Source organism: Sorex araneus, chromosome X (genome assembly GCF_027595985.1).
Source record: "Sorex araneus isolate mSorAra2 chromosome X, mSorAra2.pri, whole genome shotgun sequence".
NCBI classification, from domain to species: Eukaryota; Metazoa; Chordata; class Mammalia; order Eulipotyphla; family Soricidae; genus Sorex; species Sorex araneus.
The window spans coordinates 373,092,502-373,107,654 of NC_073313.1; the positions used below are offsets into that span (position 1 = coordinate 373,092,502).

At 47.3% G+C, this 15,153-nt stretch overlaps 1 protein-coding gene across 4 annotated transcripts in view; it reads left to right on the forward strand.

Moving 5' to 3' along the window:
• Nucleotides 1–15,153, forward strand: part of EML4 (EMAP like 4) — a 94,815-nt gene that overhangs the window by 37,961 nt on the left and 41,701 nt on the right. For all 4 annotated transcript variants that reach the window (XM_055120619.1, XM_055120622.1, XM_055120620.1 and 1 more), the window contains exon 2: nucleotides 7,604–7,786. In XM_055120619.1, coding sequence (XP_054976594.1) covers nucleotides 7,604–7,786 — 183 coding nt within the window. The remainder of the gene's footprint in view (nucleotides 1–7,603; nucleotides 7,787–15,153) is intronic.

Sequence of the window (15,153 nt, forward strand, 5' to 3'; positions counted from 1 at the left end):
TAAACCTATCAGATTTCATGCACATGCATGCCTGCGTAAAAACTATTTGTACTTTCCCTATACTGCATTTAATTTCCATGTCCATTTGGGTAACGTGGTGACATGAGCCAGTGACACTTCATAATATGGTATAGTTACCCCAGTTATTTAGGTCTTCGTTTTTTCTTAGTAATAATAGTTTTGTATGCAGAGGTCTTTAAACATTGTTGGTCATTTTTATTCCTGATGTTATATTAGTAGTAGTGTAAAATAGTCTTCTCTCAGGTTGCTGGGAATATAGTACAGTTCATTTTATATCCACCAGTCTTGCTCTTTCACTTTATTATCTATCTATCTATCTATCTATCTATCTATCTATCTATCTATTTATTTATTTATTTAGCTTTTGGGGTCACACCCGGCAATGCACAGGGGTTACTCCTGGCTCTGCACTCAGGAATTACCCTGGCATGGGATGCTGGGAATTGAACCTGGGTCGGCCGCGTACAAGGGAAACGCCCTTCCCACTGTGCTATTGCTTCAGCCCCTTGCTCTTTCACTTTAATTCTAATAGACAGTGTATTTGGGGGCTTTTAGTATATGTAATGAAATTGTGGATATTTTCATTCTTTTCTAATCTTGTCTCCTTGAATCGAGTAGGATTGTAGTATAGAGGTAGTGAGAGTAGGCATCTTTGTTTTGTTGCTTATTTCAGAAAGAATTTAGCACTTCAGTGTTTAGTACTCTAGTTCTTTGGTATATGCACATTATGGTTGAATAATCAATCACACAAACTTAATTGCCATCATGGATTCTTTGATCAGGAGTTTAGACGGGGCCCCCAGGGAAGGCCTGTGTTGACCACGTGTTGTCAGAACTACGGCTGCAAGAGGCAGACAGAGACCAGGGGACATCAGAAAGTCAGTGTTTGGTGGCTGGCACCAGCTTTGCCAGACTGCCTCTCTCTGCCGCACCTGCGTCCTGGGGGTCCCTGTGTAGCTTCCGGGAGCTGCTGTCTCCTCCAGGACTGCAGCTGTGCTTCCCGGGCCAGCAGTCCCGAGGGAGGCCCAGCACAGGTGCTCATCTCCCCCGGGCCAGACCCTCCAGTGAACACACCGCCTACTTTCTCAGCCATATTCATAACATTATTTTTTTTTCTTTTGAATCAAAAGAGGTACCTTCAAGTTATTTAAATGGTAAATTTGTCCATTTTAACCTATCAAACTTTAGATAAATCTTGTGAGCTGCTTAATTTGCATTCAGTATTATAGGTTGACCAGCAACCTTTATTTTTCTAAAGATACGAAATTCTAATAGTTGCTGTATTGTTTTGCACCTGCACCCAGTAGTATAATGTGTTGCTCCTGACTTAGTGCTCGGGAACTGTCACAAATTGAGCCTAGGGCTTCCACACATGAAGCGTTGCACTCCAGCCCACCACCCCATTTTTGTTGGGGGCCACACCTAGTGGTGCTCAGGGGTCCGACTGGGTCCGCCGCAAGCACCCTCCGTGCTATGCTCTTTAGTCTGCACTGCAGCCTGTTCTGTTCTTCCTTGACCCACAGTAGAAGTTTTAGTGGAACAGAGTTGGACTCATGTTTTGGTGCCAGGTTTGCTTGCTGCTTTTTTTTTTTTTAATCACTGCAAGATAGACCATTAGAAAGCTCTTCATGCTCCGGTTTCAGTCACACAGTGTTCCAGCTTCTACCCCTCTGCCAGTGTACATTTCCCACCACCAGTGTCCCCAGTTTCCCTGCCACCTCCCACTCCCTGCCTGCCTCTATGGCAGGCACCTTTTCCTTTCTTCTCTCTCTCTCTCTCTCTCTCTCTCTTGCTCTCACTCTGGCTCTCGCCCTCTCTGTCTCTTTCTCTCGCTCGCTCTCTCATACACACACATTATGGTTTGCAGTACAGGTACTAAACAGTTCAGGTACTAGAGGTCATTGTGTGTTTGTTCAGGGCGTTCAGTATTTTTATCGGGAAGGCAAGATAGAGTATCTATTTTAAAAACTGGGTGGGACGTGATGTGGGATGTGACTGCAGAGGCTTCTGGAAGTACAGGGAGGTGTGGGGAGATAGCCCATTCCGAGCCTGAGAAAGCCTGGAGATTTCAGTCACAAAACTCACATACCTGAATTTTCAGCAGATTAACATCTCAGTGAGGTTCGTCCGTAGACAGGGGAGTCTGGTGGGGGATATGGTGGGAACAAGCAGCTGTCAGGGGCTCTGCTTGGGTGAGCACCAGGCTGACCCACCCCCACTCTGATCTACCCAGTCTCTTAGCTTTGCTCAGGTTCAAGATTAACTGTGGCTTTTGATCTCTTTTGAGATTCATTTATGGGTCTCTGAAGCAAGGCTGATGATGAGTTTGTATGGCTGACCGGAGGTGGTTTGGGGGACATGTTGTGGCAGAGAGAGGGAAGGAAGGAGGCAGATAATCTTGAGGTTCAGGTACAGAAAGAAGATAGGAGTATTCAGGGCGAGAAAGCCCCTGAAGGAAGTACTCTTTGGGGCAGTGAGGGACGTATTTGTCCTCTCTGGGCGCAGTCATTGGTTGAAGTCTCTTCCAGATCCTCGCCCCCCCCCATACAGTAATGAGGGGGGTGCTTCTGTTTCTCTCTCCCACTTCTGTGAATGTCACAAAGTCGCAGTGATCTGTCTCCCCTTGTGTCTGTCTGTGCCGTAGAGCCCAGGGTTGGGAGACCCGTGTGCGGTGCTCTCCACATCAGGAGGAGAACAGACAAGAGGTAGCCTCTCCCCAGGGATTCACAAGCTAGTTCGGAATTTAGAACGGAACCTCCCAACACGATCTTTCAGGTGTTGTGTGGTGAGTCAGATGGACAGTTCACGCTGATCCTCGGGAAGGCTCTACCCAGGCCTTCCAGCAGGGAAGCAGCTCGTAGACAAACGTGTGTGTGGGCTCTCCTCCTCTCCAGTCTTCCCTGAGGTCACGGCTCCTCACGCTCAGGCTCTGGCCTGTTCTCTGCTCGTCTTCATCCTCTGGGATGCTGGAGCTCTGGTGTGCTGCCTGCTCTGTCAGTACCGGCCACCAACCCTGCAACTGCCCCGCCCTCCAGCTGGAACAGAACCCACCATCAGCGAAGCACAGTGCTCAGTACCTCCCTCACCTCCCTCCTGCCGTGGCTCAGCCCCTCTTGCTCCCTGTGGGAGAGTTTTCTTAGAACTGCCACTTTGAGAATGACCAAAGTCCTTGGTTCTTCCTGCGTGTGAATGAGGTCTCTCATCCTGAGCCTGTGCCCGCCTTTCTGGCAGCCTGTGTTCTAGCTGTACTCTGTGTGTTCGGTCTCTCCTGGCCCTGTTGCCCACTTTAGCAAGTCTCCTGGCTACAGCTGTTAGTTGAGATCCCAGTTAAGTCCCACATTTTTTTGTTTTATTTTTGGGTCATACCCGGCGGTGCTCAGGATTACTACTGGCTCTGCACTCAGGAATCAGTCAGGGACCATATGGGAAGCTGGGATGAAGCCCAGTTTGGCTGCGTGCAAAGCAGGCGCCTTCCCCGCTGTCCTATCGCTCAGCCCCTAGTTAGAGGCTTGGTACAGGGATCCGATTCAGCAGGTATGCGACCTCTCCTCATACTCTCCCTTCGCCCCTGCTCCCCACTCTTCCTTCCTAGTTCCTGTCTTTTTCAGTGTTGCCTAATCACTGTCTCCTAAGACAGTGATCGTATTCCATCATTTCTGTGTCTTGAGCCACAGCTCTTAAATCTTTGATTTCAAATTCCTCATGGGTAGTATTTCCAATGGTAAAATTGCTTATTTTCCTCAGCATTGTGACAGTTTTCTGTACTTGTTAGTATGCAAATGTTTAAATGAATGAATCAACCTTTGGGGACCGTTTTTAACTTGATGACAGATGATGATTCTTGAACATAGAAACTCACCTGAGATTAGGAACCCGTGTGCTCTCCGGGCTGGGATCAGGTTTGGGTCTGAGGAGGACCCACAGGGAGTTTTCTCCACATCAGTAATACTCTCCAGGCTGAAGTGGGGCAGCCACGCACTGACCTTGCCCGTGCCACGCACTTGGTGCTGTTGTCCCGCCGCATGTGCCCGCGCCCGCTTGGTCTCCCACTAAGCCTAGTGTCTTGTGTTTTCAGACATCTCAGCTCACCCCAATACTGCTGCTGCGCACTCGGACCCCTGTGTGTGCTTATGTAAGAGGCATTCTGGAGATGGCCTCCTGCTGGTGTCGCTGTTGCAGGGTCTGAAACTGACCAGCACACCTGCAGGTGCTGTGCCAAGATGCTTGTCTGCAGAAGTCAGAGCACTGGGCAGCGCTCAGAGCCCTCCTCATGGTGAGCGGGTAACGCCTGAATTCTAGAAGGACAGTCGTACTTCCCTGGCAGTGGAAGAGAAGTCCAGTAACAGAGGCTACTCAGGCCTCCTGCTCAGCTCCTTTCTCGTCTCTGCTGGGCATGTTGCTTTCATGATCCGTATGTTGCCCATTAAATTTTCACTTTCTCTACTTGTGTCAGGGGCTTGCCAAAAGTTTAAGCTGGTTTCCATGTCAGGACCAGCATGTTGGCTTTGATATTTCTACAAGGCTCTGTCTTTCCACAAGAATCTCACAAGAATTAAGATTCTGGTTTGTAGAATCATAATTACCTGAGATTGAAATTTTAAAATATAACTCATCCTTCATAAATGGAGAACAGTTTTGGGAAGACATCATGAATTTACTGACTTTTAAGGACCTTTGGTTCACGAGACAAGTGACAGTTTGCACACAGAGTTTATTAGCTACGTCACTGGTGAGGAAATACCGAGTAGCTCTCAGACTGGAGGTCCAGAGAAGGCTCCAGAGCCTGAGCGGGAAGCATGTGTCAGGACTGGCTGGCCAGGAAGCGGGCCCCCTCCTGCATTCTGCGATGGCCATCATCTCTCTGACTTGTAGTAGGGGAGCTTCTGTTCCCGAGGCCTTGTACCGGCACAGCCCTGATGGCACTGCCTTCGGAAGGGCCTGCACAGTCGTCTTGCTCTGGCACTCACCAAGCGCAGAGATTGACTGGCCCAAGGGACCACGGCGGAGATGATGGGACTCGCTGAAGGGAGGTGGTCATGCGGCTCAGGGGCCACAGCTGCTGTTTTGTGTTGCACTTGTGCTCAGAGCTTGTGCTTTGCTGTCAGATTTGAAGCATTTTATTGGATGTCAGCTATGGTCTAGGCACCTTCCAATAATGCTCTTTATTTTCTTTTTAATTTTTTAGTTTTTATAAAATTATTCACAATGATGTGTTACATTTAATATTGCAACACCAACCCTACTACCATTATACCTACCCACCACATTTCAAGTGTTCCCACCCCACCCCCAAGCCCTGCCCCCAAAGCAGGAACTAAAATAATTTATTTTGTATTGCTTGTTGTGAATAATCTGCTAAAAATGATCCTAAAAAGTTTCCTTAGAGGAAAGTGTGTGAAGATTGTTGTGTCTCACCCCAGAGCCAGTAAGCCCTTGTATGAGAGATGTATGAGTTGTTGCATGGCCGCAGATGCACTCCAGGAATCCTAAAATTTTAAATATGGTTATACAGCTGAGATTAATTGTTTTATTTTGTTTTGTTTTTTAACTGGATGGTGACTTTGGGATTCTGAGGCATCTCTGTGGCGTATCGTTCTGTGTTGCTCTCTTCCAAGAGCTTTATTTGTGCATCTCTGGATCATGTTCGTTAATGAGCTTATACGGCACCAGAGGCACCTACATGCCCTTCAGAGATGAAGAAAGTGAGTTAGAGAAGTTAACTCACCTGTGATTATGTAGCTAATATAGATGCAGAATTAAAGTAGTTGAAAATAAAATCTTGACTCTTCCATTCATACCACATTTCCCAAAATTGTTAATAAAATGCCTCTGAAGGCTGAGGAAGTACATCTGTATTTCTGTAAGGTTTTTGGGGTATGCTAAATAGAAATACTGTATGCTACTTAGTAAGGGGCTTCTTTTGTTTTACTTGTAGATTTTCAGGTTTAGGAAGGTAACATTTTATCTGAACATAAGAAAAGCGGCTTACTGCCTGACCCAGCAGCTCACACTCTGGGCCAGACTCTTTGATTAGTCTAAATTGCCCCCCACAGCCCCCCAAATTTTCCTGCTTACCGTGAACTAGCCAAGAGCATTTGCTCTCTGTTCATTTGGACCCAAATTGACCCTGATATGTGCTCCAAAATTACATCACTTTGGAAATAGTTTGTAATTGCCATGTTTTGGGAAAACAATTCTAAATAAAAATAAAGTTTTTTTGTTATTTTCATGCCTAAGGCAGATAGTAGCTATATGCTTTTTAGAGCCCATACCTTTTTATAAAAAAAAAAACACTTTTTTTTTTTTCAATAAAGTCCAGCTTTTTATTGGACATGTTACAGGAGAGGTTTAGTCAGAGAGATCATGTGCTTCTGTTATTGTCGGAAGCTCTGCCTTTTTTTTGAGGTTGCGATTTTGGGGAAAAGAAAGACTGCTAATTCCACAACATGTGATAGTAAAGACCTGGGAGTGATATGGGAATTAAGATGCTGAATAATTTGCTGTCTTGGAAGTTTTCTTTCATTATGTGGGTGATGAAGTTTTGGACCATACCTGGTCAGTACTCGGGCACTGATACATGGCTCTGGGGATTAGAGTAGGCTCTGTCGTGTGCACGGGAAGCACTTCCCCACATCTGTCCCTCTGACCCTTCTTGCAGGTTTCGTATGTCTACTAATAACAAATTTAAGAAGTATTTTGATGAGAAAAAAAATCTAAGGTGCTGATAGGGAAAATTGGACTGTGAGAAAATTGTTCATAATTTTACTTACATGTCAACTCTTTTTTCTTTTTAGTTGCTTTTTTTCAAAAAATTAATTTTAGGGCCAGAGATAGGGAGTACAGTGGGTAGGGCACTTGCTTTGCATGCAGCTGACCCGGGTTTGATCCCTGGCATCCCATAATGGTCCCCTGAGCACCTCCAGAAGTAATTCTGGAGTAGAGAGCCAGGAGTAAGCCCTGAGACCGTGTGGGTCACTGCTAGCTGTGCTCTGCGGTCGTGCTGCTTCAAGGGGTGGCCAGGCACGTGGCCTACCACCCGGGCCATGTCCCTGGCTCTTTAAACTGCCCTTTTGCTACTTGAAATGAGGTCTAATAGCTATGGAGACCTTTTCTTTCTCCTCTGTGTTGCGTTCCCAGACGTGTGTTGTGGTGGCTCCCAGACGTGTGTTGTGGTGGCTCCCATGCCGGGCCAGGCTTGGTTCTGGCACTGCTTGCTGCAGGTCTCACAGTGAGTTTCAGTGTTCGCACACTCTTCCCAGGGGCACAGAGGGCTGGTGCCCTGCCGGGTGGCGGTGCCTCAGATCTGCAGTTGTGTGGCTATCAGTGGCTGGTGTCCTGTGAGCTCTGTGCCTGGCGAGTGAGCTTTGTGGGGTGTGGACCGGGGCTCAGGCCTGTCGGCAGATGCATTGCTCGCCGAGCTGTCTCCTGCTCCACTCTGCAGGTCTTTACAGGAGCTCTTCACATCTGGATAAAAATGGGCATTTGAAATACTTTTTCTCATCTTCCCAAAGACTTGTCTTTGTGTAATTTTTCACTTGTTGTTGATTCATAAGAGTTTTAAGTCTTTGGCTTTATTCCGTAGATGACAGTGTCTCTGCAGCAAGCACCTCTGATGTTCAGGATCGCCTGTCAGCTCTTGAGTTACGAGTTCAGCAACAAGAAGATGAAATCACTGTGCTGAAGTCAGCTCTGGCCGATGTGCTGAGACGTCTTGCAATCACTGAAGACCATGTAACCTCAATGAGGAAATCAGTGCCAAGCAAAGGTAACCGAGGGTGCTGGGAAGGTGCAGGTTGATGACTGCAGGTTTCCTTACCTTACTGTGTGAGTTGTGTGTCTTATAGTGCTGTGGCAGTTGGGAGTCTAACAGCAAAGTCTCTCCTTTAGAGTACCTCTGATTTTTTCTCTTTTGGGGGAGTCACACTCAGCATTGCTCAGGGCGTAAGCCTGGTTCTGTTCTCTGGAATTACTCCTGGCAGTGCTCCAGGACCATATGGGATGCTGAGAATAGAACCCAGGTTGGGTGCATGCAAGGCAAGCACCTTACTCTCTGTACTGTTGCTTCAGCCCTCTGGTTTCTCATTTCCAAGAAATTCTGGAAGGTTATCATTTATTAGTTTAAATTGGGATTTTTGTATCATAGCACCAGTTATGCCTATGCGCTTTTATGTCATACTGCTTTGTGTGTTTAGTATTATATGAACAGACAGTGACTTTTCTTTGGTCTTCTTTAATTCTTTGCATTGTCTTACACATAGCAGATAGGCATTCAGGTGTGCCTGTGAGACCAGTCCTCTTCTTATTACAAAAAATGATAACAAATTTTGTAGTTCAGATTGCTTTATTCTAAGCTTGCTGTGTTTGATAGTGAGAGAACCCTGAAGATTTTCCTTTAAATTCTGAAATTTTACTGCAACCAAAATACAGTAGAACAAGTTTCCCATCTCTCATAGGTCTTCTCATGGACCCTGGTCCTTCTGACTTTAACTGTTTTAATTCCTGGTAGAGAGGTGCTGTAGCGATAGCATGGTGGGGAGGACTCTTGCCTTGCACTTGATGTCTGCAGTGTTTCTTTACCGTACTGTGTAAAAGTTGTGTGTCTTACCAGTGCTGTTACAGCTGGGAATCCCTTGCCAGTCTAGGTTTCAGTTTCCTATACGGTCCCCTGAGTCTGCCAGGAGTGATCCCTGTGCACAGAGCCAGGAGTAACATTGGGTGTGGCCCAAAAACCAACCAACCAAACAAATCCTTTTAGAGAAAGAAATACAGTGTTGGATTACTGTCCACAACCTACCAAAAAGCTTCTTTTAAGGACCAGAGAGGTACTACAGTGGATAGAACTTTTGCCTTAAACTCAGCTGACCTGGGTTTGGTCCTCAGCACCACTTACAGTCCCCGAGCACCTCTAGGAGAGAACCTGAGCACAGAGCTGCTTGTGACACCGCGAGAACAAAAACAGATCTCTCAGGCCAAGTAGGGTGCTTGCCTTGCATGCAGCCCCACCCAGGTTTGATCCCCAGCATCTCATGTGCTCTCCTGGGCTCTCCTAGGAGTGATCTCTGAGACTGAGGCAGGAATCGGTCTGAGCACTGCGGGGTGTGGATAACTAACCCCCTTCCCAATGTCTTCCATTATTATTACAAGAAACCTTTAAACTTTTACTGTGCTAAGATAGTATTTAACATATACTATGCTAAAAGCAGCTCATTGAGAAAGATGTAAACAGGGTTTACATCTGACCTCCCTCACCAGCCCTCCCCCCCAAAGATGTAAACAGTAAAAGTTTAAAAACTAAACTTTTTATTTACTAACATTTTTTGTTAAAGAAATGCAGGGGCAGGGATGTGGCTGAGTGATAGAACACACAGATGCCTGGTCAGTGCAAGGCCCTAGGTGGGACCATGTACTGGCATAGATTGTCCCCAAGTACCATTACACAACAGTTTACAGGAAAATTGGAAGATGTTTTTATTTTTTTTATTTTTTATTTATTTACTTTTTTGCTTTTTGGATCACACCTGACGATGCACAGGGATTACTCCTGGCTCTGCACTCAGGAATTACCCCTGGCAGTGCTCAGGGAACCATATGGGATGCTGGAATCGAACCCGGGTTGGTCGCATGCAAGGCAAACGCCCTGCCCGCTGTGCTATTGCTCCAGCCCCTGGAAGATATGCAGCTGATCGTTAACATTTTGGCTGCTGTTTCTGTGTCAGGAAGCATCAATATGATCAGAGCTGCTGCTCTTCCCTAGTTTGTGCTGAGTCGGCCTTTATATTCCCCTTCTATCTTGTCTTTATTATTCTTAATTTAGGGACCAGAAAGGTAGCACAGCAGGTACCACGCTTTCCTTGCACTGGGTCAGCATCCTGAAAGGTGGGTCCCCTGAACTCTACCAGGAGAGAGTCCTGAGCTCTGCTAGGTGTGGCCCCAAACAAAAGTGAATTCAGGGTGAGTTTTGTTAAAGGCTCTTTAAGGGGGAACTGCCCGGAACCACATCCAGCTGCTCCACAGTGATTCTCACTCGCCACGACACGGGCCCCTCGCCTTGGCTTTTTCTTAGTGAGTTGGCTCTGCTGTTCTCACAGTCCGGCTGATGGAGACATTCTGCAGCGGGGGTCACTACTGCGATGCTTTGTTATCTGGTTACTCAGGTAAAGGCTTTCGCTTGCTGTTGACGCAGTGGGCTGATGGAGGCATGGCTTTGTAGTAATTTGGCGAAAAACAAAGAAATGTTTTTTGAAATGAGCATAATTTTAATTTGTTAAGAAATAATTGCTCTAAGCACCAAGAGATAGCACAGGGCTTAAGGCACTTTATGTTGCCAGTTCTGGTTTGCTCTCTGGCACTATATGGTTTCCTGAGTACTAGGAGCAACCCCTGAACACAGAGCCTGGAATAGGCCCTAAGCACTGCAGGGTGTGACCCGACCTCCCTCCCCACCCCCCCAAATTGCTTCATGGAAATAATTACTTCCGTGGAAAACTGACTGCCAACCAGTTATATTTTCTATTCTTGGTGTAAAAGCATTGAGATACATCTTCATGAAATTTATTTTTAGTCAGAGTGCTTTGTTTATTGGGGAAGCCCCACCAGGCGGTGCCCAGGGACCACTGCAGCAGTACCCCAGGGGGACCATTTGGTGCCAGGAATGGACTGCAGGACACCAGCCTGCAAAGCCTGCATGCTGGCCCTTTAGCCTCCTCGAGCTCATGTTGGTCGTCATTTGCTCCCTTTCTCGTCCTTCGGTCAGATGGTCAGGGGCACCCCTGTGACTGGCGGTGGTGCGCTCACGTTTGGGAGCTTACCGGGGGTCACTCTCCGTTAGACATGCTCCCACACATTCTAGTTGTGCTGTCTTGGACCTGCGGCAGGCCCACACATGTTCTTGCCAGTGATCACACTTTCTGGACACTCAGAGTGAGTACAGGCCCACATCCCTGTGCTCATAGTCTTTGCACAACACTTTGCCAGAATGTTCAGATAGTGCTTATGGCACTGGGTAGCAGACCGCAGAGCTGTCGGGCCCTGGTCACTGCAGGTTGCAGCCCCCAAGACTGAACTCAAGGCCTCCTGCTGGCGAAGCACTCACCAGAGGCTGCCCCTAGGGCCCCAAGCACATACTTCAAAGTTTTTAGCTGGAAATTCTAAGTAGCTTTAACTTGGAGTGTATACATAGATGTTGCAAAGAAGTTGGAAAAAAATAGCTTAAGTGGTTTTTCAGTATTTGCATAGCTTAAAAAAGGATCAGCTGTCATATTTCACAGTATAAAAAAGGTGGGGTTTTTTGCGGTGGTGGTGGTTTTTGAGCCCCACCCAGTGGGTCTCAGGGCCCCGCACTTGGGTATCATTCCTGGTGTGCTCAGGGATCCATATGGGGTCCTGGTCAGCCACATGCAAGGCAGACACCCTATCTGCTGTACTGTCACTTTGGCCCGAAAGTTGGTTTTTGATTGTATGTTTTGTTTTTGGGCCACACCTGACAGTGCTCAGGGCTTATTCCCTGGCTCTGTGCTCAGGGGGTCAGTCCTTATAGTGCTTGTGTGTGTGTAGGAGTGGGGGAACCATATGCAGTGCCAGGAATGGAACCTAGGTTAGCTGCAGACAAGCTCAGGGCCTTAACCCCTATACTATTTCTCTAGCCCCTAGAAAATTTTTTAAATGCATTACTAGAATTTTTGAGCAGAGTATTTTAAAATCATCACCATCATCATCATCTCGTTGATCGTCGATTTTCTCGAGCATTCTCAGTAACGTCTCTGTTCGTCCTAACCCTGAGATTTTAGAAGCCTCTCTTTACTCATCCTTCCCAATGGTGCCCCATTGGAGGCTCTTTCAGGGTCAGGGGAATGAGACCCATCACTGTTACTGGTTTTGGCATATGAATACACCATGGGGAACTTGCCAGGCTCTCCCAGGTGGGCAGAACACTCTCGGTAGCTTGCCAGGTTCTCTGAGAGGGAGACCTAGGCTATAAGATGTCTTCTGGGAGCTTGGTTTTATACTCTCTGGATGTTGGCCGTTGATGGGATTACCCAGGGCCAGGGGCAGGTCTTCAGCTGCCGGAGCTCTGCTCGGGGCAGGGAGGGAAACTCAGCCCTCCTCCGAGGGACCTGGGTGAAGACAGCCAGGCATGGGGGCAAGAGACTCTTCGTCGTCGCTCTCTTTTGGGAGCTTGGTTTTATAGTCTCTGGATGTTGGCCATTGATGGGATTACACGGCGCGGGGGGTGGGGGGGGCAGTTTCTGGGTGTGACTGCCTAGTTACTGGAAAATGGAGGATCTGGGCAGAAGAGGCCCAGTCCCAATCCGAGCAGGCTTGGAGATCTCAGCCCCAGGTCTCACACACCTGGGTTCCTATCCTGGTTCCTTCATGCATGAGGCTTGTCCGAACGTATGGAGAGGGGCCTTGAGCATGGCTGTGACTGGGTTCCCGAGTGAAGGTTTTCATAAGATGCTTAAACATTGTTTTTAAGGATTTGGGGTTTTTTTCCCCCTTCGATTAAAGAAAAGTTGTCTTTGATAGTACAGATAATTGAATCTTGTATGTGAAATTAGAATTTATGGTATTTCCCTTCACATCAGTCAAGGACAGAATCACTAATAATATGCCTGTTTTCTTAAGGTTTTTATATTTTTCTAGAGAACTTTAAAAGTAAGATAAATGTCTTTGGATAACTCAGCTGAATTCTCTATGAAATTGTGGCTCAAGTAAAGTTTGACTTTCTTCCTAAGGCAGACAGCTACTTGATGCACTTGCTTGCTGTACAGCTGAAGCTAAAGTTTGTACAGATGCTACTGACCAAGTGGCTTTCTGTTGTGGCACTTCCTTTTGATACTGCCACTTGGAAAATGCAGAGGCCAGAAATGGAGCTAGGCATTCCAGAATTCTATCTTTTCCATTCTGCCAGTAGAATAAAAAGCAAAGTCACAGGGATTTCTTAGTTTGTTTTCCTTCTCAAATGTATTGTGCCAGACTCTTAGCTGGGGTAGAAAGTTTTCCCAGTAGTTTAATTTTTTTTTAAACTTTTAGGACTTTTGGGCCACTTCTGACAGGGCTCAGGGAACATATCTGGTGCTGGGTGTTGAACCCAGGCCACGAGCAGGTCAGGAGAACTCCCCACCATCCCATTTTTAAGGGGACAAGTTGCTGAAATCTCACATCATCGTCTCTAGAGGAGATTCTTTCCTTTTGATGGCGAGTGTCTTCACTAACTCTGCTGCCAGTCACAGCCTCACCCCTGCCCGAGCAAGAGCAATTGCCCAGACCCTGGGGTGAAGGGATGGCAGCCCTCCCAGGGGACACTTCAGCAGCACTGACCACTGGGAAGACAGATTGTGTCACAGATGGTGCCTGGGAAACCCGTTAGGACTTCTTGGGGGTGACCACATGAATGTCATTTGAGAATACAGCCCAGGGCAACCTGTGAATACATACTTAGCACATGGTGGCTTGAAATTAAGGGGTCGGGTTGATGATCTGAAGATGGAGTTTCAAATCAGAAAACTGCTGATAAACTGAGTGTCCAGCACCGTCACCTGGACCACCCCCAAGGCTGCGTGTAGTGTGGAGGGAGGGTGTCAGTTCTCCTGCAGAAGCATTCCTGTGACAGGGGTGGTGTCGGGCACAGGTCTGCACCTCCACCTCCTCGCCCGGTGCACTTTGGGGGAGAAGGGGCCTGGAGATAGTACAGCTACATCTGTGCCCGACCCAGGTTCGGTTCCTGGCACTGTGTGACAAGTATAAAATGCTTGGGACACTGCCTCCACCCAACAAGTGCTTCGTGTCCTGCATGGAGTGAGAGTTGTCAGCCTGACTTGTCGGTTTGGGACACACACATGCGCCTTCTCTTCTCCCTGCGGTGTCTCTGGCCCTGGTTCCTGTCCTGTCTGTGACACGGGATGGTTGCACAGGGCTGCGTGCTGACTGCTGCAATCAGAATGTTCCTCGGGAGTGTGACTCCGCTGCTTGCTTCCTGCTCGTTCAGTGGTGACTCGCTCACGCCACTTAACAGATTGTCTCAAGGTTTTTACAACTCAGGATTATCTATTGTTTTGCTGTTTTGGCCTCCAGAATTTATGAAAATGCCATGTCCCCAAACTGAGCACATCCTGCCTCCTCCTGCAGCCTCAGGTGCTCACCCCCTGCCTCTACCACGGGCCCTTCCCTGAGCCCAGTTGCACTTCCAGCATAGACCTCTTAGTGGTCTGGCCATTTCTACATAGTTTCCATGACTGGGCTCCTGCTTTCCTCCCGCCTTTCTCCCATGAGAATTCTGCTCCCCTTATCGCCGTATCAGCGAGCTTTTACCTCACCTGAGCCCACAGTCCCCAGGCTACACACATACACACCCCAGTTTGCTGATCTGTCCCCATCCTGGGGTCGGAACCCAGGAGGTCACTGTCTCCCTTCTGCGTGGCTGTCTCTTGCTTCCTTTTAAGACTTGGCATTTCTCTAGGAAGCCGTTCTTGAGTTTTGTCCCTGATTGTAAGAATCTTTTCTTTGTACTCTTAATCTATACTTAGGACACCTCTTCATTGCCAGTGGGATTCTTTCACAGACTCCCCCATTTCTTTGGCTGCCTTTGTGCTTTTCTGCAAACAGGGCTGAATTCTGATAAGCCTGAGGAAATACTAGATGGGTAAACAGATGAGGAACACATGTTAATTTAGTGGGCAGGGATGACTGGAGGAGGCCAGCGAAAAGGATCATGTGTGAAAGCTTGGAGAGTCAAAGTCTTTGGGAGTTCAGAGTAGAAGAAGCCAAGGTTGAGCTTGGGTGTGGCAAGAAATAAGCCGAGGCTGGCAGACAGGCCGTAGAGAAAGGCTTTTTCCTACCTTGCTTCGGAGTTTAGTTTTTATCCTGAGGGCACTAGAGAATTATTTAAAGATTTTTAAGCTGGGGCGTAACAGGTAGATCCACAGTAACCCATTAATTCTAAAATGCCTGTATTTCTTGTATCTTAGTGTCTGAAATTGCATTGTATTCTACCTAACATAGTTTTCACGGGTAGCACTTCTTTCTAATGACATGCAAAATAAATGATGATGCCTGTTACAGTTGATGGCATATTAGATGCAAAGAGAATTTGCATGTTTTAAAAAGATCATTCGGGGCAATCTGGAGAATGCT